This window comes from Callithrix jacchus, chromosome 12 (genome assembly GCF_049354715.1).
Source record: "Callithrix jacchus isolate 240 chromosome 12, calJac240_pri, whole genome shotgun sequence".
Taxonomy (NCBI): Eukaryota; Metazoa; Chordata; class Mammalia; order Primates; family Cebidae; genus Callithrix; species Callithrix jacchus.
The window spans coordinates 61,720,267-61,747,994 of NC_133513.1; the positions used below are offsets into that span (position 1 = coordinate 61,720,267).

At 39.5% G+C, this 27,728-nt stretch overlaps 1 protein-coding gene across 12 annotated transcripts in view; it reads right to left on the bottom strand.

Annotated features, from left to right (window-relative positions):
* Nucleotides 1-3,685: 3,685 nt before the first annotated feature.
* Nucleotides 3,686-27,728, bottom strand: part of TET1 (tet methylcytosine dioxygenase 1) — a 137,252-nt gene continuing 113,209 nt past the window's right edge. For 6 of the 12 annotated variants that reach the window (XM_078345764.1, XM_009009826.5, XM_078345760.1 and 3 more), the window contains 6 exons: nt 24,822-24,972; nt 24,387-24,473; nt 18,167-18,256; nt 16,694-16,831; nt 12,676-13,027; nt 3,686-7,330 (listed from right to left, as the gene is read on the bottom strand). In XM_078345764.1, the coding sequence (XP_078201890.1) occupies nt 6,324-7,330; nt 12,676-13,027; nt 16,694-16,831; nt 18,167-18,256; nt 24,387-24,473; nt 24,822-24,972 (1,825 nt within the window). In that variant the 3' untranslated portion in view covers nt 3,686-6,323. The remainder of the gene's footprint in view (nt 7,331-12,675; nt 13,028-16,693; nt 16,832-18,166; nt 18,257-24,386; nt 24,474-24,821; nt 24,973-27,728) is intronic. The other 6 variants (XM_078345765.1, XM_002756304.7, XM_078345761.1 and 3 more) reach the window with 1 other exon arrangement.

Consider the following 27,728-nt stretch of genomic DNA (forward strand, 5'->3'; position numbering starts at 1 on the left):
AAAATGAGAAAAAAGAAAAATAACAAGTAGAGTTTCTAGTCAAGGGTTATAAGGTTCATAGCTTATGAAATGGAGAAGAAACCAAATTGCTTTCCAATATTGTTTCTCCTAAAATGAAAATTTGACAGCTGCAGTTTCTTTCTTTTGAACAAGACAAGGGTCATGTCTTACTTAACAGCTGCCTAGGACAAAATTTCTATTTTTAGGAAAGATAGCTTTATACTGTTAACCAAAGATTTCCAAAGTTGCATTCAAATATAAGTGGGTTAAATCAACTAATATGTTTTACACCTAATAATTACATTCCTACCTTGGACCTAGTTTTGCTCCAACATAGAGGACATCTATGGTTGAACAAACTAGAAGAAAACTTATGACCAAGGCAAGATCGTAAGTATTACAGTAAAGGTAGGAAAGAAGTACAGATGATAAATAAATGATTGGCTGGGTGCAGTGGCTCACGCCTGTAATCCTAGCACTTTGGGAAGCCGAGGCAGGAGGATCATCAGAGGTCAGGAGACCAGCTTGATCTACATAGTGAAACCTCGTTTCTACTAAAATACAAAAATTAGCTGTGCATGGTGGTGAGCACCTGTAATCCCAGCTATTTAGGAGGCTGAGGCAGGAGAATTGCTTGAACCCAGGAGAGAGATTGCAGTGAGCCGAGATCACACCACTGTACTGCAGCCTGGGGGACAGAGCAAGACAATCACTCAAAAAAAAAAAAAAAAAAAAGAAAGAAAGACTAATGATGGAATTTTAGAGCTAGAAATATTAAATATTGCATACTATCAAGAGAAACGAACATATGTCAGGCTCTTAAAGAGAAGTGAAAAGGAGGAGTAGCAAAATTAAGAATACTTTTGGATTGGGCCGGGTGCAGTGGCTCAAGCCTGTAATCCCAGCACTTTGGGAGGCCGAGGCGGGTGGATCACGGGGTCGAGAAATCAAGACCATCCTGGTCAACATGGTGAAACCCCATCTCTACTAAAAATACAAAAAATTAGCTGGGTATGGTGGCACGTGCCTGTGATCCCAGCTACTCAGGAGGCTGAGGCAGGAGAATTGCCTGAACCCAGGAGGCGGAGATTGCGGTGAGCCGAGATTGCGCCATTGCACTCCAGCCTGGGTAACAAGAGCGAAACTCCGTCTCAAAAAAAAAAAAAAAAATACCTTTGGATTACTTGAGAGTAAAATATATGCCTTTTGAAACAACGGTGTGTGATTGGAAGCCCAGAAGAAACAAGGAATTAAAAAGTCTTCCAGGCCGGGCACGGTGGTTCACGCCTATAATCCCAGCACTTTGGAAGGCCTAGGCGGGTGGATCACGAGGTCAAGAGATCGAGACCATCCTGGTCAACAAGGTGAAACCCCGTCTCTACTAAAAATACAAAAATTAGCTGGGCATGGTGGCGTGTGCCTGTAATCCCAGCTACTCGGGAGGGTGAGGCAGGAGAATTGCTTGAACCCAGAAGGCGGAGGTTGCGGTGAGCCGCGATCGTACCATTGCACTCCAGTGCAATGGTAACAACAGCGAAACTCCGTCTCAAAAAAAAAAAAAAAAAGTCTTCCAGACACTGAAAGGTAGAGAATTAAAATTTGCAGCAAAATAATAATAAAATAAAAAAATAAAATTTACAGCTATCCATGCAGACCAAAATAGTAATGATAGCCTGCATAATAACCAGCTCTACCATTTCAGAAAGTAATAAAGGAAATCAGTTTATATTTTATATATATAGGAAAAGCAAGAACATTGCCAGTAAATCTCAATATATTCTAAGAAAACACACAAATTTAGCTTCTGATGAAGGACATACTGATCCTTTCTGAATTGTATTCCAGAGCAATGCATGACATCATTTTCTAAAGCTGTTAAAAGTTAGCTCAACATGGAGCGCAGTTTGATTTGAATAAATCCAGACTCCTTCAGCAATCATGTATTGGTTATAATCACTTGGTTAAGTGTGCCATACAACTGGTGTTGAAAGTAGTAAGTTCAATACATATATGGGCAAGTTTAGTATATGTGCTGCTGAAGCCAGCACTACATATGGGCAAGTTTAGAAGCTATGTGCAATAAAATAGTATTCCAATACATGTAGACAGCTACATCAAAATAAACTATGCTGGGACTTAACTGTGAGGCTAACTAGGCAAGGGGCATGAATGAACTCTACAATCATGGCTAGGTAGTATATACAGTGGAAATATACTTTCCTTAACTGTTTCAGTCATTCACGCCTTTATAACTTCTTGTATATGCTTAACACTAGATCCAGGGAAATTGAAAACCTATAATGTATAAGCATTTGATACCTGTTTATTTAACAGTGATAAAATATCTTTTGGGTATGAAAATCAAGTTTCCCTCCTGTTCTCAACACAAAGTGGCCTTCATCTGTTTAAATTCTAATTCTAATTTAACATTAAGATTTGCTCTCTGGACCCCAGTGATTGAACTATATGACTTCGCAGGTGTCTTCCATTGCTATGAAAGGCCACTACTATATTAATTTATTCCGAAATTCTGTCACAAATTTCTATAAAAGATCAAAACTCACAGTTGTATTAAATCTAGATAAAAAAGATTTCCATGCATCAAGGAGTGAAATTGAAGGTAATAACTATATATTTATTGAAGGTCGCATACAGCTACTGATTTAGTTGGCACATGCAAAGGAAATGCTGTGCCCACTGTCAGTGGAAGTTTCATGCAATAAAGTCTTACCTATGTCCCAGATAAAGTCAATATAATTTGTTTTAAAAATTAGTTCAGGGTTATTTTCACACATGCTATTGTGAAATGATCAGTAGGAGTCCACTGTAATATTAGAAAGTAGGTTAGTCATATGAATTAAATGAGTAGCTTATTTACACAAGGGTATGCATTCAATTAAATATGTATTGAGGTTATGTCTTAAGTAAATTACTTATGGATCTCATCTAGTTGAAGTTCTAAATTTAATAAATGAAACTACATTATCAACATGCAGATTGAATAACAAAGATGTTGGACAATATTTAAGATGTAAACATGTTGCAATAATTTGCCTACAGCTATCTATGCCTTTTCAAATAGCCTCACTTTCCTTAATTTGCCTACAGCTACCTATGCCTTTTCAAATAGCCTCACTTTCTGATAAGAATGTATTTCAATTCAGTTTATGACCTGGTCTATTTGGTACTTTGTAGATGAATTGGAAACAAGAGGTAGGTGAGACTGACAAGCACAAGGAAGAAAAAAAGAAATTTCAACAATGGATCAAGAGCCATTAGAAATGGAATTTTAGACTGGGTAGAGTGGCTCATGCTTATAAGTTTTGTACTTTAGGAGGCTGATGCAGGAGGACCACTTGAGGCCAGGAGTTTGAGACCAGCCTGGGCAGCATAGCAAGACTGTCACTCCAAAAAAAAAAAGAAAAATGAAATGGAATATCTAGGGGCAGCATATTTTGTAGGATTCTGCAATACACAGGAATTATTCCTTCACTTAAGTTGATAAGTTTGTAGCATATGATGCACTGATTGAGCTAACTAGGAGGTCATGTATCAGTGAATTCAATGATCATACTATGAACAAATGCAGATTTAAAACCCAATTAGAGTGTTAAAGGTGATCATTATAGCAAAACATAATAGAGGGGTAGAAATAATGTTAGATGACCAGTATTATGAGAAAATGTCATTTCAAACAAATTTATTTCCTTGCTTCATGAGAAAGAGCATTCTAAAAGCAGTGTAGCCAGCATACAATCACAATGCTGCAGAACATTGAATAAGCTTTTAAAAAAATCACAGGGCAGAGAATGGGATGGTAAATTGTTAAAATCGGGAAAGAGAGTCCAACAAAATAGGAATCCAATTTGGTTCCCACAGTGGGGTGATCAGTTTAGGAAGTCCATTCATGATGTTAATTACAACAATGAAATGGAAACATTTCAGTTGATACGAGATATTTTCATGTACTTGTTTTGGTAAATTGCAGCAAGTGTCACAAATCCCAATAGTCCCCAAAATTAACATTGATGTTTCAAGTTTAGATTGTTAAGAAACCTATTGAGAGACAGATCAATTTGAATTACTGCATACATTACCATGGATTATTTTGAAGATAATTTGCTATTTATTTTAAAAATATTTCTGAGGGTAGTTTTTATTCTTCAAGTTTACTATGTCATAGGTGGTTTTTCAAAGAAAAATAAAAGTGACACTTAGATTTTGCAGGCATTCAGTAAGTATAGACTCGAAGAATGAATAGATGAGTGAATGCATAAAGAGCCATAAAACTTTATCCATTAAATCTGGTGAAGAAATCATTTCTAGTGGGAGCTAAGGCCTAAAATCTAAAACATAATCTCGCAAGGGTGTATTCCTGATAGTATAATACTAGTAAATATCTCATTGAAGCAGCTGAAGCAATAAACAATCACTTATTTATATACTTATATGTATAAGAAACCTTAGGCCCACAAAAATATACATGTTTTAAAACAGAAATCTAAGGCACACAAAATACTAAAACAAGTTAATGAATTACCCTATTTTACATTTCAACAAGCAGAAATCTACTTGTACACGATGGTCTATCAATGGACATTTTTGTTATTTACAATCCCTTCATATTCCTTCACTTGGATTAGTCAAAAGCTCAAATCAGATACTTTGCACCATATATTATTTTAATAAGTTACAATGAGTTTTTCTTTAGAAAGCCTGCTGGAACTGTTTGCTTTTGCACCAAAATTGTAAGTGTTAGCGGTTGTGGGCTTCCTATGGCATTTCCAAGGGAGAAGCACCATTAGGTTTTCCATACTCCCCAGGAATCTGACACTTTGAATGTTATAGCACCTCTGCTTTTAACAGAATCAAGTATTTCATTGAAAGTTCTCCTTGTTCTAAACATGTTGTTTGGGTAATCCTTTTTGTTTTGCAACAAAATGAGTCAACAAAGTAATAGGAAAAAAATGGGAAGACTAAAATAAACGTAATGCCTGTTTTCCTGTTACCTAGGTCATAGGCAATTATCAGAAAAGATGAGTTATCATTTTCCCAAATCTAATATGCTAAGATAAACAAATGAATTAGCTCTTAATGGACAAAGCCATGTTTATAGTACCATTCCTCTTGTTTGACTTGGGGTTGGGAAGGCATGTGATGATAGTAGGGAGTTGGTTTTCAAAATATTTCAACAAGATTTTCTTTTTCTAATTCTATATTAGACTTCAGTACAAATATCTGTCTACTTAATTTTTGTATTTTATCACCTTGAGACATTAGAAGCATTTGACTCTTCTGAAACCTATCCTGTCCCATCATCTCCTTTTGGAAATACTTCTCATGGATTATAATGAGAAAGGTAGGATGAAACTAGACTAAAGTTGTTCAGTAAGTCAGAAGAGACCACTCTTACCTAGTTCCAAAGGAAATGTTAATCAGTATTGGTGATATGCTTCCTAATTCCATAATTAACAACTTCTCATTATCTATTTTAAATACTGCGAGTTGCTAACATTTGAATGTGAAAGTACACAGTAAAAGAACACAAACCATATACATGATTAGAATACATACTGCAATTAACAAGATGGAACTCTACACAGCAAGGATAAATGATTTCTCTTGTATGCAAATATGCACGAACAATAGACAATAGGATTCTTATACTATATTATTTCAAGTTACTTTTAAAAATAGAAAGTGCTTTTAAAATATCTATTTACAATTTATGAACAGCCTCCAACCATTACTAACAACAATTTATTTTACACAGAAGAAATATTTTAAGAGAGAAAACATTTCATAAGTTTATTTCAAAAGAATATGCCAATTTTCTAGCAATGATTGGAAGATGTTGGAACAATGGCACCATGAAATAATAATTCAGCTTATTTTTAACTGTGTGGATGTGGTTAAGCACCAGAAGCTGTGTAGAGTTAACACTGTGTGTCTTGATTTTACATCATAAACATGAACCTGTTAAAATCCTCTAAAAATGACTCTTGTTTCAGAGTAAACAGACTTAATTGAAAGCACCAAACTGAGTGATTCTACCAAGGTTAATGCCTAACCGAAACATTTCTTTATGTATTTAAAACTATAAAACTTTTATTTTTGCTTAAAATGTGCACCTTCTACCAATTGTCAAAATATTGTCACAGTTAAGAATACCCACCCCGTTTGTTATTATTATTATTTTTTTACCTCAGACTTGAAATGGGTGAGATGAAGATATAGTAAACGACAACATGACTTTCTTAAAACAGCACCTTGAAAAAATACACTGCACTAGCAAAAAGGCATTAAGAGGGGGAGAAAAGCCTTCAGACCCAATGGTTATAGGGCCCCGCAACGTGTGTGAGAGCATAAGGGGACACGGTGACAACATTGTCATGAGTTAATGTTAATGCTTTATGAGAAGGAATTTGGTTTAATTCATTTGCTTCAGAGGACAGTTCTGGACCTTCTTTAGCTGCCTGGTCTTTTTGCTCTGAGGCCTTCATTTTCTTATTCTTAGCTTCTTTAGCCTCAAACTTAATCTTGTTTAGTTCAAAACCGTGTTGGGGCTTATTTAGGTTTTTGTGCTGGTAAAAGACAAGGGAGAGGCGGGTTGGATGATTACGGTTGGGGTGCTCAACAGGAGTGGTAGCGTGCAGCTCTCGCCGGGCACACTCAATCAAAACTGAGCCGTGGGCAGGTGCGATGGCCACCCCACCAATATTTGCATCCAAAAAGATGTGCTCACTGTCTGACCAGTACTCATCAATGTGGGGCAATTTCTCCTCAGCAGGTGACAAGGGGTCATCAGATAAGGGATCGTCTGATAGAGGCTCATCTGCTTCAGAATGCTGCTCATCTTCTTCCATTGGAGAAGAGGCAAGGTCTTGGGGAGAGGTGAGGAAGAAGGGCTGCTCATTTGGCTGATGAGACGTTAGCGGCTCAGTCACACCAGTGGGAGGCTCAGAATTCATAAAGGGCTCTGTCACAGGAGCAGACAGGGTGGGGAGAGGAGCAACTTCGCCAAGCTGTGAAATGCCAGGGCCTTCTGCAGCAGCTGCATTGGCACCACTGAGTCTTCCCAAAGGCATCGTGCAGTGGGGAGTGCTGCTTCTTTCTGAAAACACGCACGAGGCTGTTACGTCATTCTTCAATGGAGTTGGTGCAACTGATGCAGTCTTCGGGGACCAGGAAAAGCCTGGCGATGCCTCTTTCACTGGGTGAGAAGCGGATGGCATCAGCGAATAGGTTTTAGTGTTGTCTGAACTTTTTAGGATAAAATGGGGATCAGTTTCACTTTTTAGTTCAGGTTGCATGGTCTCTGTTTTACTCCCTAAACATCAAATGTGAAGAAAAATACAAATTACTTTTGGTAGGTGTTGTCTTTTAAAAAGTATTTTCAAAGGTAAGTTACAAAGAATTATATAAGAAAACACTGATGTTGTGTTGGTTGGGTTTGTTCTGTTCATTTCAATCATGCACACATGAATTAAAAATTTATGTCATTTCATATACATTTCACCTAATAATTTTCCTTAAAGAACTCTTCCTTTGGGAAAGAAGCATAAATAAGTGCAAAAATCTAGCCAAAAGGATGGATACCTACTGTTTGAAATAGCAAAATATTAGAATTGACCTAATTAGGTATGAAGTAAATAATACAACTATATGTTGTGATATTGTGCAGGTATTATAATACAATGACATATGGCAATATCCAACTATTCAAAGAGATATTTAGATGCATTTAAGACACTATATGACCCTATATTTTAAAAAGTAAAAAGAAGTAATAGTTTATAAATATTTCTAGGTAACAAAATCATGAGAACTGGCAAAGGCCAAGATTAGGCAGAGAGAAGTCAGGCAAAATGTAGTTGAACATAAAACTTTGTGACCCTCAAAAACTTAGTTTCCTTCTCACTAAGGAGGTAGATCACTACTCTCAAGATGTCAAGTATGCGTTATTTGCTCTGACATATCCACACAAATCTCACATCAAACAGAAACATTTTCCTTGAGGACATTCTCCCTATTATGAAGTTCTTCTTCTTATTATTTTATTTATTTATTTATTTTGAGACGAAGTCTCACTCTTTTTGCCCAGGCTGGAGTGCAATGGCTCAATCTCGGCTCACCACAACCTCCGCCTCCCGAGTTCAAGCGATTCTCCTGCCTCAGCCTCCCGAGTAGCCGGGATTATAGGCACTTGCCACCACACCTAGCTAATTTTTGTATTTTTAGTAGAAATAGGGTTTCACCATGTTGATCAGGCTGGTCTCGAACTCCTAACCTCAGGCAATCCACCCGCCTCAGCCTCCCAAAGTGCTGAGATTACAGGCATGAGCCACCACACCTGGCCTCTTCTTTATTTTGAGATGGAATTTCACTCTGTTAACAGCCTGAAGTGCAGTGGCACAATCTCAGCTCACTGCAATCTCCACCTCCCAGGTTCAAGCGATTTCCCTGGCTCTACAGGTGCACAGCACCACACCCAGCTATTTTTTTGTATTTTAGTAGAGATGGGGTTTCACCATGTTAATCAGGATGGTCAACTCCTGACCTCAAGATCTGCCTGCCTCAGCCTCCCAAAGTACTGGGATTACAGGCATGAGCCTCTGCGCCTGGGCCCTGTTATAAAAAAATCTTTGGAAGTGCAAAATCAGCAAATCTTAGGACCAAGAAAAGGTAAAGCAGCCATGTTTTAAAGTAATTAAAAATATAATAAATATTGATTAATTTCATGATTTTAAGAGACAGGGTTTTGCTTTGTTGCCTGGGCTGGAGTGCAGTGGCTATTCATAGGCGAGATCCCACACTGATAAGCACGGGAGTTTTGGCCTCCTCTGTTTCCGACCTGGGATGGTTCACCCCTCCTTAGGCAACCTGGTGGTCCCCCGCTCCCAGGAGGTCACCATATTGATGCCAAACTTAGTGCAGACACTGGATTGGCATAGTGCACTACAGCCCAGAACTCCTGGGCTCAAGTGATCCTCCCGCCTCAGCCTCCCTAATAGCTGAGACTACAGGCACACGCCACCGCACCTGGAACATTGATTACTTTCAGAAGCTCTGCAGTTCTCCTCTCAGATTCTACAACCTGGAGCCACGAGAGCTCTCATTTCTAAAGATAAAGCACATATAAGACCCAGCAATGATACGTCAGGAAACCTCTGCTGTTATCAGTGGCAATATTATTATAGAAGTTAGGTTATCCACAGAAGGTAAATGATGGGAAGAAAAGACTAAATGACTGAGGGGTAGAATTGCAAAAGAAAAGCATATTATAGGCCAAGTATTGTACATATGCTTACGAATATCTGGGAATATACTATAAGAAAACAGCTGGACTGCGAGCTCTAGGCAACATAGGAAAAGCTTGTCTCTATTTAAAAGAAAATAGGTAAAAGATGACCTACAAAAATGACTTGCATTTTAACCAGCATTTAGTCAGTATGTAAGAGTACTGCTGGGAAATGACAGAAGGATAAAAATGATCTATTTGCCTTTAGAACAGCATGGAACCAGATAGGGAAATCAGAAAATTATCTAAATTATCTGAAAATGGAGCTATAAGCCAGAAGGAAATCATTCTCCCCCACATTTCTCCTCAATATTATTTCTCTGCATTACATTTTTTTTTTTTTGAGATGGAGTTTTGCTCTTGCTACCCAGGCTGGAGTGCAATGGCACTGTCTCAGCTCCCTGCAACCTCTGCCTCCTGGTAGCTGGGATTACAGGTGTCCACCACCATGCCCAGCTAATTCTTGTATTTTTAGTAGAGACGGGGTTTCACTATGTTGGCCAGGCTGGTCTTGAACTTCTGACCTCAGGTGATACACCCACCTCAGCCTCCCAAAGTGCTGGGATTATAGGCCTGAGTCATCTTGTCCGGCTGTATTATATTTTTTTCAGCATTATATAAATGCCTGTACTGTAATTCTCCTCATGTTATAAAAACAAATAACCTCTCATAAATATAAAAAAATTAAAGCCAAGGAATATACTATAAAGTTAATTTTAAATGTCAGTATAAATTCATGATTTTTTTTCCTTCAAAGAAATGGTTGATTTTAAATATGGGGCAGAACTATATAAGATAAGCCTGGAACAACTTGTTATAGAAGTTAGGAAAGCTATCAAAGACAACTGGAGTTGTGGCAAAAGAAATGAGAAGCCAGCTGGGCGTGGTGGCTCACACCTGTCATCCCAGCACTTTGGGAGGCTGAAGCTGGTAGATCACGTGAGGTCAGGAGTTCAAGACCTGACTGGCCAACATGGTGAAACCCTGTCTCACTGCAAATACAAAAATTAGCCAGTTGAGCTCCCGTAATCCTAGCTACTCGGAAGGTTGAGGCCTCCTGGCCTGAACCCAAGAGGTGGATGTTGTAGTGAGCTGAGATGGTGCTACTGCACTCCAGCCTGGGTGACAGAGTGAGACTCTCTCTCAAAAAAAAAAAAAAAAAAAAATTAGGTGAAAACCTAGGCATGGGGACTCACACCTGTAATCCCAGCATTTTGGGAGGCCAAGGTGGGTGGATCACAGGGTCAGGAGTTTGAGAACAGCCTGGCCAACATGGTGAAACCCCATCTCTACTAAAAATACAAAAATTAGCCAGGTGTGGCAGCATATGTCTGTAGTACCAGCTACTCAGGAGGCTGAGGCAGGAGAATTGCTTGAACCCAGGAGGCGTAGGTTGCAGTGAGCCAAGGTCACACCACTGCACTTCAGCCTAGGCAAGAGAGCAAGACTCTGTCACACACACACAAAAATTAGGTGAAAAGCTGATAAGAGCCAGGTGTAGTGGTGTACACCTATAGTCCCAGGTAGTAGAGAGGCTCCTGTGGGAATATAATTTGATCTCAGGAGTTTGAGGCAGCAATGTATTATGATTGTACCTGTGAATAGCCATTGTACTCCAGCCTTGGCAACATAGCAAGACTCTGTCACTTAAAAAAACCCAAAAAACTAACAAGCCTTCATAACAAATGAAGCTATGTGTGATGGCTCATGCCTGTAATTCCACCACTTTGGGAAGATCATTTGAGTCCAGGAGTTCAGATCAGCCTGGGAAACATGGTGAAGCCCTATCTCTACAAAAAATACAGTAATTAGCTAGGCATGGTGGCACACGCACTACAGTCCCAGCTTCTTGGGAGGCTGAGGTGGGAGGATTGTTTGAGCCTGGAAGGTTGAGGCTACAGTGAACCGTGACCATGCTACTGCACTGCAGCAAGACCTTCTCTAAAAAGACAAACCAACCAAAAAAACCCACAGTCCACAATACCACTGTTAAAGTGGTGTTTAGTTCTATTAGTTTACTGATTACTTAAATAGATGGTAAAAGTGATCAAGGAAGGCATCCATGAAGTCATGTCCATTATCTATGCTAAGAACAATGTACAGGACTTCAAATTAGATGGGGCAATTCATAGGAACAATAATAAGAACATGTTAAAACAAAACAAAACAAACAAAACAAAAAAATTAAAAAAAAAAAAAAAAGGCTGGGCATGGTGGCTCACGCCTGTAATCTCCAAGTACTTTGGATGCCAAGGCGAGTGGATCACCTGAAGTCGGGAGTTCAAGACCAGCCTGACCAACATGGTGAAACCCCATCTATACAAAATAAATAAAAATTAAAATTGGCCGGGCGCGGTGGCTCAAGCCTATAATCCCAGCACTTTGGGAGGCCGAGGCGGGTGGATCACGAGGTCAACAGATTGAGACCATCCTGGTCAACATGGTGAAACCCCGTCTCTACTAAAAATTACAAAAAATTAGCTGGGCCTGGTGGCGCGTTCCTGTAATCCCAGCTACTCAGGAGGCTGAGGCAGGAGAATTGCCTGAACCCAGGGGGTGGAGGTTGCGGTGAGCCGAGATTGCGCCATTGCACTCCAGCCTGGGTAACAAGAGCGAAACTCCGTCTCAAAAAAAAAAAAATTAAAATTAAATAAAATAAGCTGGGCATAGTGGTGTGTGCCTATAGTTCCAGCTAGTCCAGAGGAGGCTGAGGTGAGATGACTGCTTAAGCCCAGGTGTGCCAAGCCAGCCTGGGCAACAAAGTGAGACCCCTCCTCATGCCAAAAAAAGAATATATTAAAATATAAAAAAGGATAAGTAGAAAAAATTACAAAGAAACACTGATGGGGTACTTTTTTGTTGACTTTTGGTTCTGGCATATGTAAAAATATATTCAGGGTCTTCGTTTTTTTTTTTTTGAGACGGAGTTTCGCTCTTGTTACCCAGACTGGAGTGCAATGGCTGGATCTCGGCTCACCGCAACCTCCGCCTTCTGGGTTCAAGCAATCCTTCTGCCTCAGCCTCCCGAGTAGCTGGGACTACAGGCGTGCACCAACATGCCCAGCTAATTTTTGTATTTTTAGTAGAGATGGGGTTTCACCTTGTTGACCAGGATGGTCTCGATCTCTTCACCTCGTGATCCACCCTCCTCGGCCTCCCAAAGTGCTGGGATTATAGGCGTGGCCACCGCACCCCGCTGGCAGTGTCTTTGTTTTAACTCTAAACAAACTATAATAATACATCTGCTTTAAATATTTTCTTTTCATAATGCCTTGTGCCTAAGATAGCTGCAAAGATAATGTGCGAGGGAAAGAAAGTCCAAACACTGTATCAATCACAGTTGTACAGAGATTAGCAAGGTCCACAGGGCTCACCTAAGGTTGGCAGTGATGAAGCCTTACTGTTGTTTGTGGTTGTTGAGTTATTCTTCCGCTTGAGTCGGGGAATAGGTTTCTTCTCTACTGCCCTTATCTTATGTGCAAGAACCTCTGTCATCATCGCAGCCCTCTTCTTCCCAGAACGGGGAACAGGCTGAGTGAAACAAGTTCTTTTTTTGCGGCGGGGTGCCAGCACCTCAATGGCCCCAGACTGGATCTTGGCTTCCATTCCTTCCTTGGAGCCAAACTCGTCTGTGTCTGAAAGTTTATAAAGAGGTAGCACATGGAGCTGCTCATCTTGAGGAATAACACCCAAAGAGCGGTTATCTTCTCTAGTTAAAGTACAAACCTGATAGGGAGAAAAACATGAAATGGGAAAGATATATGGGTCGTGCACATTCACTGTGGCTAATTCCTATCTTCATTTTGTTACATTTGGGAAAGAGATTTATATTCCCATTTTATTTTCAATTGGTTGATGATGGTATATTATTATTTTATATCAAGCCACCCAACTCTTTCCAATTATAGTAACTTCCCAGTTGTTTGTAAGCAGACCAGAGTAATATTTAGTTGATTTTCTAAGTAAATTATTACAAATTTTTAAAATTTTATATTGATAAATATTCTCTTTCTGTTCCATTATTGCTATATTCCAATAAGGAGCCATATCAATAAATATCAATAAATTTGCCCTTCTTTGGATATGAAATATTAATAGTATATAGCTAAAATTTTTTAAACCTTAAATGCAACCTATTTTAGCTCTCCTCTTTACTTTAAAGGTTATATTTATTATAGATAAATGAAATTACAGAACTATAGATACTATACTGATTCCTGACTTTGGATACCTAATATTAATATATTCTGCTATTAAAACTAGTATTTGGGCCGGGCACGGTCGCTCACGCCTGTAATCCCAGCACTTTGGGAGGCCGAGGCAGGTGGATCACGAGGTCAAGGGATCAAGACCATCCTGGTCAACATGGTGAAACCCCGTCTCTACTAAAAATACAAAAAATTAGCTGGGCATGGTGGCACGTGCCTGTGATCCCAGCTACTCAGGAGGCTGAGGGAGGAGAATTGCCTGAACCCAGCAGGCGGAGGTTGCAATGAGCCAAGATCGCGCCATTGCACTCCAGCCTGGGTAACACGAGTGAAACTCTGTTTCAATAAACAAACAAACAAACAAACAAACTACTATTTTAGTTGTAATTAATTTTCCTTTTTTTTGAGACAGAGCTTGATTCTGTTCCCCAGGGTGCAGTGGTGTGATCTTGGCTCATTGCAACCATCACCTCCTGGGTTCAAGCGATTCTCCTGCCTCAGCCTCCAGAATAGCTGGGATTACAGGTGTGTGATGCCACACCCAGCTAATTTTCGTATTTTTAGTAGAGACAGGGTCTCACCATGTTGGCCAGGCTGGTCTTGAACTCCTGATCTCAAGTGATCCGCCTGCCTCAACCTCCCAAAGTGCTGGGATTACAGCTGTGAGCCACTGGGCCCAGCCAAATTAATTTTTAAATATTAAAAACCCACCAGAAACCTACCAAATGTTTTCTTTATTTTATATTACAAACATATATTATGGAGATATAAACTCTTTCAGTGATAGCAAAGACTAGAAATAAATGAAATAAACAGATTTTTTTCTTTTCTTTTTTTTTTTTTGAGACAGAGTCTTGTTCTGTCATCAGGCGCCAGGCTGGAGTACAGTGTCTCAATCTCGGCTCACTACAGTCTCCACCTCCTGAGTTCAAGCAACTCTCCTGCCTCAGCCTCCTGAGTAGCTGGGACGACAGGTGCGTGCCACCATGCCCAGCTAATATTTATACTTTTTAGTAGAGATGGGGTTTCACGATGTTGGCCAGGACCGTCTTGCTCTCTTGACCTTGTGATCCGCCTGCCGTGGCCTCCCAAAGTGCTGAGATTGCAGGCGTGAGCCACTGCGCCCGGCACAGATTTGATTTTCACAGCATTTTTGAATTCATGATAGAACTTGATAGCTACCAATGGTAATGCAAAGTTAAAGAGTTAAAGGCTAAAAAAAATCAGTTTTTTTCCCCAATATCTGAAGTCACATTTTTCAAAAAAGCCTAAAATATAAATAGAATTGCATTTGTTTCAGCCTCAAACTCCTGGGTTTGAGTGATTCTCCTGCCTCAGTCTTCTGAGTAGCTGGGAATACAGGTGAGTACCATCATGCCTAGCTAATTTTTAAATTTATTTATTTTTTTCTGTAGAGACAGGTTTTCACAAAGTTGCCTAGGCTACATTAAAGATCCTGGGTTCAAGCAGTCCTTCCATTTCACTGTCCCAAAGTGCTGGAATTATAGGCATGAGCCATGGTGCCTGGCCAAAACTGGAAATAATAAATTGTCATGGGGCCGGGTGCAGTGATGTATGCCTGTAATCCCAACTACCTGGGGGGGCCCGAGGCAGGAGAATTACATGAACCTGGGAGGTAGAGGTTGCAGTGAGCCAAGATTGCTCTGTTGCACTCCAGCCTGGGGAAAAAAAGCGAAACTCCAGCTAAAAAAAAAAGTCATGTTGAAAATCAGAATCTCACATCAATAAATGCTTACTGGAACCAATTTAATTGGCCACAGAGACTAAGAAGGAAATAAGGAGTTGATGTGAGGAGTATAATTAGAAAGGATAGTTACCGTAGGAGCAGAAAGTAAACCAATAAAGAAAAGGAAAAAGAAATAAAAAAGAAAGTATGGTAAATCAGGGTCAAAGGAGAGGTGGTGGTAGAATTTCAAGAATTCTCATCATTTTTGAAGATGGGGGCATTTGGAGTGATATCAAGTTCCCAATAAGACCCTCATCTCATGAGTAATCAGAGTACTAGAAGTCAAAGCGCACAGAGAAGAGAAACTGAAACTTAGTCTGACTCTGAACGGACTCCAGCCTAATCACAGATATTCTGTAATGCAGGTGAAATGTCCTGGCCAAGTGATGGTGATGAACCACTGCCTGGCTAGTATTCACCAGGCTGGATTGACATAACTTTAACACTTGGAAATAACATTGGCTTCAAAGACTGTACAAAACATTTTTGTATATAGAAATGACATGCAAAAAAAGGTTATTTTGGCTTAATCTATCACTAATATACTTCTAATGACCAAGCAAGGAAGAAAGACTGCCTGTTGAAAGATCTGATCGTATACTTTTGATCACACTGTAAGAGGCTGTAGCTAAATCCTGAAAAAAAAAATTTTTTTTTTAATTGTACATTTTAAAGAGATGGGGTCTTGTCACCCAGGCTGGTCTAGAACTCCCAGGCTCAAGCAATTCTCCCGTCTTGGTCTGCTAAGTAGGTGGGATAACAGGCCTGAGCCAACTTACTCATCTTGCAGTCAAGACAATGAAGGTTTCAAAAGTATCTGGCAAACCTAAAAAACTGGTGCAACAGAAAAACAAATGCAATTGCTGTCTATTTCTCTGCTTTACTAGATGACAGGAAAACAATTAGATGAAGCAAGCAGACAAAAAGACTATTGCACGATTTTCCACTGGATATTCTGCCTAATTTACATATCTCTTGATTGATTTAAGCGATGGGCATGTGATGATTTACATACCTATGGACTTACTAGGCACAACTGAATGGAAATACTGCTGATAACTGGCACAGTTGCCTTACAAAACCCTAAAGTGCAAATGGCAAAAATACTAAGTAACTTGCTCAAATTCATACCTACCAGCAGTTTGATAGCACAGATTTGTTACTTTAAATAATAATGTGCTCCTGCCTCCCAGCAAACACACCACAGTTCAATATGTAACATAAACCTTTCAACAAAATGTTTGTTTAGGACTGGCTCTGTTACTTTTTAGAAGTACCTAGATAATGCATTTAATGAAGACCTCCTCTATACACTTGTTTCTAATAGCACATGAATTAAGGTTTGTCGCAATAATAATCATCATGTTATACTTAAGGAGCGCAGCGTAAGCATAGAGTAATGGAGCTTTTAGAATACAAATTCACACAGGTACATACAACTGTGCTTCCATTATTCATGTTGTGAATGTCCCTGTGGGGATGGGCACAGAAGTCCAAGCAAGCAGTGACGCCAGAGAAGGGACGACCTTCCTTGCTGCCAAGCCGACATTCTCGGGCAATATTTTCATATTCGACCTAGAAAAGAAAGCATAGAGCACAATCTTAAGAGAGAGAAGGTGATCACCTGCCATCAGTAAAGAGTAAAAATAATTTCCTGACAAAGTTTCAGTATTAATTACACTTTGTAATTTCTGAAACTAAGTGATTATTGTGGTGAAGGTGTAGTTTAGCAATATTCAGGATAAAACACTTGACAATACACGGAGTAAAAGGAAAATCACTAACTTTACGAGGGAAGGCGGGGGGGATACTAATTCTTGCTGGAGATGGATAAGCAAGTAAAATAGATTCAGTCACTCCATTAAAAAGAAAGACCAATAAAACTGCATTAATCACATACAGAGAATTTTCAGTATCTATAAAAGAAGATATAGATACATTTCATAAACCATTATAGAAAATTAATTTTAAAAAAAAGAGAGAGAAAAAAGAAAATTAATTTGTAACTCCTTTTAAACTGAAAAGGTGGAGGCCAGGTGTGGTAGGTCACACCTGTAATCCCAGCACTTTGAGAGGCTGAGGTGGGCAGATCACTTGAGGCAAGGTGATGGTCTCATTTCTACTAAAAATACAAAAAAATTAGTAGCAGGGTGTGGTGGCATGTGCGCCTGTAGTCCTAGCTACTTGGGAGGCTGAGGCCAGAGAATCATTTGAACCCAGGAGGCGGAGGTTGCATTGAACTGAGATTATGTCACTGCACTCCAGCCTGGGAGACAGAATGAGACTGCGTCTCAAAAAAAAAAAAAAAAAAAAGAATAGATCAATAAAAAGTCCAATTACATATATGGATGTTAGATAGATACATATATGCTGTGTATGTACATATTTGTTCAAATTTGAAAATTTTTCTATTAACAATGACTTTTGTTTTTTTGACACGCAGTCTCATTCTGTCACCCAGGCTGGAGTGCAGTGGCATAATCTCAGCTCAATGCAACCTCCACCTCCCGGGTTCAAATGATTGTCCTGCCTTGGTCTCCTAATTAGCTAGGAGTATAGGCGCATGTCAGCACACCTGGCCTATTTTTATATTTTTAGTAGAGATGGAGTTTCACCATGTGGGCCAGGTAGTCTCAAACTCCTGACCTCAGGTGATCTGACCACCTTGGCCTCCCAAAGTGCCGAGATTATAGGTGTGAGCTACTATGCCTGGCCAACAGTGACTTTTTAAAATATAAAATCATCTGGCTCATCTGTAATCCCAGCATATTTTAGGGTGAGGAAGGAGGACTGCTTGAGCTTAGGAGTTTGCTGCAAGCTTTGATCATGCCACTGAACTGCTGCCTGGGCAACAAAGCAAGACCCCATCTCAAATTAATAAACAAACAAAAAGTCCACACCAGTACATACCTGATTTTGGTAAGCTACTGGAGCATACTGCTTATAAATTGGAGCTAATCGCGTAGCCAAACTCTGTAAGTTGTCTTCAAGGTTTTTTTCCTATAGGAAAACATAATCCATTAGTTATTTTATAATTGCACCTTAGTGTGTTTCAGGTACCATAAATCATGGGTGACGGTGGTTAATGTGCAATTCATACTCATCCTGATAAAATAGCTACCATAGAAAATCACATCGCTTCTTTTCTTCATCTAAACTATTAGACATTGTTATGCTTTAATGAAATATATTGAAATGAAAATTCTGATACGAGTAGACATGTAAAGTGTTAGAAGTAAATTAGAATGCTGTTCATGTTGTGAAATATGAGAGCCATATTTTATATTTATTCAATAGGATTGAACACTTGGAATAAATGAAAACAATGACCTGCTGGCAAGGGGAAATGGCAAAGTAATTCTGTTGCGATGTAACAAGTTTGTATAATAGAGAGGAGAGAGTGCATACATAAAGCACCTACTGTGTGTGAGATCCTGTCTCAGATATAATCTATATGTCTTTAGGAATTAAGGACATGTCCTTTGGACCATGAGACAGGAAGAGCAAAGTCAAGATGACTGAGAGGTTTAGTAAATGCCTCTAGATCAAAGGTAGTAAGTGCGTAAGTGGTTGTCTATAGTTCTCTTTTCTACACCATAATGACTACAGATTGAGGAAGACTTGGAAGGACTATGAGGATCATTAACACTCAAGAATCTGGATTGCTACTGACAGAGACATCAGATTTTTTCAAAGGATAACTATCACAAGAGTCTTTATTTAAAAAATCCGTGATAACAGTATAAGAAAAGAAACAGAGAAGGGAGCCTTTGGAAACACAAATAGTTGAAAGAACACTGGAAGTGTCTCAGAAATGATTATATTCTCAATCAACTTAGGCATCTGGTCAATGAACAGTCAACTCTTAGGAATCAATTGAAAGGGTATAGAGGGCTGGGCGTGGTGGTTCATGTCTGTAATCCCAGCATTTTGGGAGGCCGAGTCAGGCAGATAACTTGAGCTCAAGAGTGTGAGACCAGCTTAGGCAATTTGGTGAAATCCCACCTCTACAAGAAATAAAAAGATTAGCTGGGTGTGATGGAGCATGCCTGTAGTCCCAGCTACTCAGGAGACTGAGGTGGGAAGGTTGCTTGAACCTGGGAGGCAAAAGTTGCAGTGAACTGAGATCATGCCACTGCACTCCAGCCTGGGTGACAGAGCCAGACCTTGTCTCTGGTCTCAAAATAAAAATAAAAAATAAATAAAATAAAAGGTACAGAGAACATGAACTAAAAAAGGTTGAGTGAGGCTTTTGACTCATGTGCTCATGTGAGATTTGGTGGAAGGAGATACCATAAACACAGAAAGGAGCCCATTATATGAATAAATTAACCTTTGGTATACAAATTATTATAAAAGCCAAAGCTACACAATAATGTAGACACAGTGAGTCAATTATTTAGTGGTTTCTGACATGCCTCAATCTTAGCAACCATAAAGTGTGACTGATAATTGTTTTGATGTCCTACTGATTTATATTGACCCTTTCATTATACAAACAAATCTGTAGGATCTATTCATAGATTTTTGTCTGTTAATCAGTCTAATTTTATATGTTACCCATTGCAGTTTAAAAAATAGGAAAGTGAGCTGGGCGAGGTGGGTCACACCTGTAATCCGAGCACTTTGGAAGGCCGAGGCAGGTGGATCACCTATGATCAGGAGTTTGAGACCAGCCTGACCAACATGGAGAAATTCCATCTCTGCTAAAAATACAAAATTAGCTGGGCGTAGTGGTGAATGCCTGTTACCCCAGCTACTCAGGAGGCTGAGGCAGAAGAATCGCTTGAACCCGGGAGTCAGAGGTTGTGGTGAGCCAAGATGGTGCAATTGCAATCCAGCCTGGGCAACAAGAGCAAAACGCTGTCTCAAAAAAAAAAAAAAAAAAAAGTCACCAGGCAGGGTGGCACACACTTGTAAACCCAGCTTCAGAGGCTGAGAAAGGAGAATCTCTTGAGCCTAAGAGTTCAGCCAGGGCAACATAGTGAGTCTCTGTCTCAAAAAATAAAATAACTATTTCTGAACTTAAGTTCCATTCAGGTCAAGACACTTCTGTAAGTGACAATGACAGACATTCAATCCATCTCTAAAGCATGGAGCACTTTGGGAATTTAACCATATCAACACTGTTCTGTTGTTGTTGATTGTTTACATTATTAAGTGAAGAAAAACGGGTGCCCTTTACAGATTTTTTAAGATTAGGAAACAAAATTAAATCAGAGTTCAATTAGGACTGTAAGGTGGATACCTAATGATTTTCCATTGATACTCTTTGCAAATTTGCCCACATTTGATGAGAGGAATAAGCAGGAGCATTCTTGTGGTGGAGAAGGACTCTCTGGTGAAGGCTTCCTGGGCAATTTTCTGCTAAAGCTTTCTCCAACCTTCTCAAAATACTTTTATAATAAGCAAATGTTATTTTTGTTTGGCCCTCCAGAAAGTGAGCAAGGAAAATGCCTTGAGCATCCCAAAAAACTGCCGCCATGTCCTTTGCTCTTTACTGGTCCACTTGGGCTCTGACTAGACCTCCTACCTCTCTTGGTGGCCATTGCTTTCACTGTGCTTTGTCTTCAGAATTGTGCTGGTAAAGCCATGTACCATCTCCTGTAATAACTCTAAGAATGCCTCAGGATCTTGATGCCACTTTTTAAAAATTTCTATTCTTTTCTGTAACCAGGCTGGGCACAACAGTTTTGGCACCCATCAAATAGGGAGTTTGCAAGACTATAATGCTTCAGTAAGAATTGTGTAGGCTGGGCTAGGCATGGTGGCTTATGCCTGTAATGCCAGCATTTTGGGAGGCCAAGGCAGGGGAATCACCTGAGGTAGGGAGTTCAACAGCAGCCTGACCAACATGGAGAGACCACATCTCTACTAAAAATACAAAATTAGCTGGGTGTGGTGGCACATGCCTGTAATCCCAGCTACTTGGGAGGCTGAGGCAGGAGAATCATGTCAACCTGGGAGGTGGAGGTTGTGATGAGCTGAGATCGTGCCGTTGCACTCCAGCCTAGGCAAGAGTGAAACTCCATCTCAAAAAACAAACGAAACAGTTTTATAAAATAACCTAGGAATTAATCTGGCACCTGGCAAGGAGGAGGGATGGTCATTGATCTTTGGCCAAAGATTTTTCCTTAAACAGCCAGAAAGGGCCGATTTTATCTTAACTTCTAAAACGCTGGCTGGTCAGGGTGGCTCACACCTGTAATCCCAGCACTTTGAGAGGCCGAGGCAGGCAGATTACCTGAGCAAGACTCAGTGGACAGTTTGCCACTCTGGTCTTCAAAATTGTCCTGTCCCTTCCAAAATGAGTTATCCATTTGTAAACTGCAGATTTCTTCAGGGCATTGCCCATAAGCTTTTTATAAGGCATCAACAACTTCATCATTCTTCCACCAGACCTTCACCACAAATTTGATGTTGGTTCTTGCTTCAATTTTAGCAGAATTCATGTTCTCTGATAGAGGCACTTTACAAATTGATGTCTTACCCTTCTTAGTGCCTCAAACTAGTCTCCATTCAGACATGTTACAAGTTAGTATGAGGTTTTTTTTTGGGTGCAAAAATAGTATGAAATTCATGCATAGTTTATTTATAATATGCATTTTCCATGAACATTTTGAAGATCCCTTATATTTATTAACCAACATATTCTTGGACTGATGGTTCATATCCATCAGCTCGTTCTACTTTATCACCTATTTTGTCCCCAGTGGCTTTTCCAGAACTACCTTCACCAAGAAGCTGATGAGTTTTCCCAATTCAAACTTAGGCTTCTTCAGCATTTTAACTTTTCTAATGAAAACATCAGGGAGAGGATAGATTGGCAAGATTTTTTTCTGTATCTTTTTCAATCCTGTCTGGAATGAATTTATTGATCACTTCTTTCTTTTTATTTTATTTTGTTTTTTTTTTTAGAGACGGGGTTTCACCACGTTGGACAGGATGGTCTTGATCTCTTGACCTCGTGATCCGCCCATCTCGACCTCCCAAAGTGCTGGGATTACACGTGTGAGCCACCACACCTGGCCTGATCACGTCTTTCAAGTCATTTGTTTGCACCTCTCGGGTCATAATTTCCATCATCATCTTCTGGATTTGGCGAAACTGTTGGTGCTAAGCATAGATTGTTGTTGTTGTTTTTTTTTTTTTTTTTTAGTAAAACCAACACAGAACAGATGAAGCTAGTAAGCATTGGTAGTCTTAACGTTGACATGAGCTTCAATCATTGTCTGACATATTTTGACCATGGAACACATTTTGCCATGGGTAAGATCCATGCCATGGAAGTGAATCAGGCAATTATTGCCCTGAACATCTTCAGTAAGCAGCTTGAATTTTCTAAATGCAATTTCATTATTTGGCAGATCAGCAAGACTCACATTAAACACACGACCCTTGAGGCCATCAGATGCAATTTTAGTTCCTTGGGTCCTGGTGACTAGTGTCTTTCCAGTATTTCTTATATTAAACATAGCAGGTGCTTTCACATTATACCAATCTTTCTTAGAAAATGGATCAAGCACTTTCTTCTTGGCTCCCTCTGTGCCACCTTTCTTTTTTGAGACGGAGGTTTGCTGTTGTTACCCAGACTGGAGTGCATGGCACGATCTCAGCTCGCTGCAACCTCCGCCTTCTGGGTTCAAGCAATTCTCCTGCCTCAGCCTCCCGAGTAGCTGGGACTACAGGTGCACACCACCATGCCCAGCTAATTTTTGTATTTTTAGTAGAGACGGGGTTTCACCTTGTTGACCAGGATGGTCTCGATCTCTTGACCTCGTGATCCACCCACCTCGGCCTCCCAAAGTGCTGGAATAATAGGCGTGAGCCACCACGCCTGGCCCTGTGCCACCTTTCATCAGGTGTTTGTTCTTGCCAACCACCAAAGTGCTGCTCAGAGAGCCAAAAAGCGACAGACACTTTGATCACATTATATTTAGAAGTAAAGTTGAGCTGGTTGGCTCAAGCTGGTTCTCAGCTTACTGAGTAGCTGGGAACACAGGTTTGTGCCACCACATGGTAACCTCAAATTCCTAGGCTCAAGCAATCCTGCCTCAGTTTCCTGTGTAGCTGGGATTAGAGGTGTGAGGTTCCATGCCTGGCTATTTTGTGTTTTCTACTTATCCTGTATGCTAATGATTTTTAAAACTCCCTTTGCCAGCCTATAGAAGAATCGTTTCCCTTAAAAATGGCTTTTTCCTATTTTGGCTGGGTATAAATTCTATTTCTATTCATTAAAAAAATTTAATATACACTTTCTCAAATATGTTTTTCTGACATCACAAGTAGTGTTTTCCAATCAGCGGGTCATGACTCAGTGGGAAATGAAATCAGTTTAGTAGGTCAACACTAGCACTAAAAAAATAAAAATAAAGGCCAGTCAAGGTGGCTGATACATGTAATCCCAGCAATTTGGGAGGCCGAGGCAAGTGTATCACCTGATATCAGGAGTTTGAGACCAGCCTGGCCAACATAGTGAAACCTCATCTCTACTAAAACTACAAAATCAGCTGGGCATGGTGGCGCATGCCTGTAATTTCAGCTACTTGGGAGGCTGAGGCAGGAGAACTGCTTGAACCTGGGAGTTAGAGGTTGCAGTGAGCTGAGGTCACGCCAGTGCACTTCAGCCTGGGCAACAAGAGCAAAACTCCATCTCAAAAAAAGAAAGAAAAAAAAGTAAGAAAGAAAAAAAAAGAAATCTGATAAAAAATGAATCGTAGAGATTCTTAAAATAACTATATTGATAATAACTTTTAAAATATTTTTATATTAGTGCTATTACATGTAAGAGAGGTAAGTATTGTTTTCAGATAGGTTTGTTTTAATTATTTTTTTTTGTCTATGTATGTGTACACTGGTTTCTAATATGAAATGTTTTTTACTCTTGGTCACTGCTTTAAGATTAAAGACACCAATCTTATAGTTGATCAATATGAATCCTCACTACACAAACAAAGGATAACATTAGAATAATTAGTTCCTATTGGTGCCCCGCCCCCTCCCATTGCCTACCCACCCAAGAGCTGATAAAGGTGTGGAGTTATAGTTATAGGTTCTTATTTTAATTTAAAATATATAAGTATTGAACTTATTTAACTTAACACTATGTTTGACTAATTTCTTTGCTCACCATGGCCTCGTGTCCCGGACAGATTCGTTCCGGTTTCACATGTCTTCTTTCTGGATTACGTCCTTTAGTAATTCTTTCATAGTAGGTCTGTGGGTAGTAAACTTTCTGAGTCTTTGAAATGCTGGTAAATGGCTTTTTCCTATTTTGGCTGGGTATAAAATTCTAGGTTCTTTTAATGATGATTTTTCTGGGGTGGGGTAGCAGAGCAAGAGGAGGAAGCCAGGGACAACTGGAATTTGGGGTGATAGCTAAAGTCTTTACCTAATTTATTAAGAGTCTTAATTTATTTACTTATATAATAGAAATATAATTTTACTACTTGATTACTACTTTTCAGTATTTAGTTTTTATAGTGTTTCAAAAATGTTAAAGGAACGATCTTACATATTCAGTGTGTAATCCAAAAATAAATTTTGAATAAAAAAGGACACTTACATGTAAGGGAGAGCTTGGATCAATTCTGAATCTTCTGGGGCTTGGGCTTCTACCAAACTTACAGCCATTAAAGTACATACTCCATGAACAGCCAAAAGAGAATGAAGCTCCACAAGTCTCTGGATCAATTCCTTGACAGGTACAGGTACGACTGCAAGATCATAATCACAAGAAAGTGAATTGGTAAAGCAGTACAATACCTGAGACAGAACATTTCAGTTTCACATAGCTTTAGAAGTATAGATGGGTAAAGAACCAGTTATAATACTTATCTATTTTAATTACTTAAAGTAGTTTAATGTCAACAATAAAAAGCTATCTTTTATTTTTTCAAGATGTCTCACAAAAACAAAAAAAATTAAATTAAAAATAAATAAAACAAAACAAAAAAAGGTATCTGACTAGGGGACCAGGGTGAACTATACTTCATTATAACCAAATTTCTAGGGAAAATATTTGGTCATGACTGCAAATCCAAATAAATGGGAATAAACCATACAGAGATAAAATATCCAGTCTTTTCTGACCTCAAGTTATCTTCCCATCTCAGCCTCCCAAAGAGTTGGGATTACAGGTGTGAGACACTGCACCCGGCCAGAACATGGTTTTTAAATCCTGGATTTGGGACAGGCACAGTGGCTCATGTCTGTAATCTCAGCAGTTTGGGAGGCCAAGGCAGGTGGATCACCTGAGGTCAAGAATTCAAGACCAGCTTGGCCAACATGATGAAAACCCATCTCTACTAAAAATACAAAAATTAGTCAGGCACAGTGGTGGACACCGGTAATCCCAGCTACATAGTAGGTTGAGGCAGGACAATCACTCGAACCCTGGAGGCTTCAAGTGAGCCAAGATTGCGCCTGGGAGACGGTAAAACTCCGTTTTGAAAAAAAAAAAAAAAAAAGATAAATCTCGGATTTGTTCCCTATCACAAATGAAAATTAGAACATAATACCTCTTTGGAATTTAGCTCCTTTATATCTAAAATGAGACTGATATAATTTTCTGAGGATTGAAAAATAATACATATTGTATATAAAACAGTTTCTCGGTTGGGCATGGCAGCTCACACCTATGATCCCAGCACTTTGGGAGGACAAAGTTGGTGGATCACAAGGTCAGGAGTTGGAGACAAGCCTGGCCAACATGGTGAAAACCCCTCTCCATGGCCGGGCACGGTGGCTTATGCCTATAATCCCAGCACTTTGGGAGGCAAAGGTGGGTGAATCACGAGGTCAAGAGATCGAGATCATCCTGGTCAACGTGGTGAAACCCTGCCTCTACTAAAAATACAAAAAAATGAGCTGGGCATGGTGGCACACACCTGTAGTCCCAGCTACTTGAGAGGCTGAGGCAGAATTGCTTGAACCCAGGAGGCAGAGGTTGCAGTGAGCCAAGATCACACCACTGCACTCCAGCCTGGGTAATAAGAGCAAAACTCCATCTCAAAAAAAAAAAAGAAAACCCTTCTGCCCTGAAAATAAAAAAAATAGCCAGGTGTGGTGGCAGGCGCCTGTAATCTCAGCTACTCGGGAGGCTGAGGCAAGAGAACTGCTTGAACCTGGGAGTCGGAGGCTGCAGTGAGCCAAGATCATGCCACTGCACTTTAGCCTGGGTGACACAGCAAGACTCTGTCTCAGGAAAAAAAAAAAAAAAGTTTCTCAATTTAAAAAACTTAAAAAAGTGCATAATAGAAAAAATGGAGCAGAAAACCAGTTTCATTTAATTAAATTTTAAGTATATCACTTTTAGGGCATTTCTGAAGGCTTCAACTAAACTATATCGTAAGAAAGATAATGAAAGAAGCATATATTCTTCTCGTAGTTCTCTCCAAATTGTATGCTTTACCAATCCCATTACTGGGTATATATGCCAAGGAATATAAATCATTCTGCCATAAAGACACATGCATGTGAATGTTCACTGCAGTGCTACTCACAACAGCAAAGACATGTGATCAATCTAAATGCCCATTGATGACAGATTAAAGAAAATGTGGTACATATATACCACAGAATAGTATGCAGCCATAAAAAAGAACACAATCCTGTCTTTTGTGGGAACATGAATGAAGCTAAAGGCCATTATCCTTAGCAAACTAACACAGGAAATAAAACGAAATACTGCATGTTTTTAATTTAAGTGGGATTTAAGTGATGAGAATTCATGGACCCAAAGAGGGGAGCAACAGACATTGGGGCCTACCTGAGGATGGAGGTTGGAAGAAAGAGAGGATCAGAAAAAAATAATCACTGGATACTAGATTAGTAGTTGGGTGATGAAATAAGCTGTACAACAAACCCCTATGACATGAGTTTACCCATATGATAAACCTGCAAATGTACTCCTGAACCTAAAATAAAAGTTAAAAAAAGAATTGCAACTGGGTGCAATGGCTCACGCCTGTAATCCCAGCACTTTGGGAGGCTGAGGCAAGTGGATCACGAGGTCAGGAGATCGAGACCATCCTGGCCAACATGGTGAAACCCTGTCTCTACTAAAAATAAAAAAAATTAGCTGGGCGTGGTGGCAGGCGCCTGTAGTCCCACCTACTCAGGAGGCTAAGGCAAGAGAATCACTTGAACCTGGGAGGTGGAAGTTGCAGTGAGCCGATATCATGCCACTGCACTCCAGCCTGGGTGACAGAGTGAGATCTGTCTCAAAAAAAAAAAAAGAATTCCATGCTTTTTAATTCCATCAGAAAGAAAGATCAAAAATAATATTTAAAAAATTAAGTAAAAAGTAAAATAAAATTGCATAATGCTTACAACTTAATAGTATATATTGTACTTATGTAATGATTAAAATAAACAATAAAGAAACCAAATATTAGTTTTAAAAAGTGAAAATAATATAAAAATTTAGAAATAAAATCTATTTTTTATGTTTTCACTGTGAAAGCCTGGA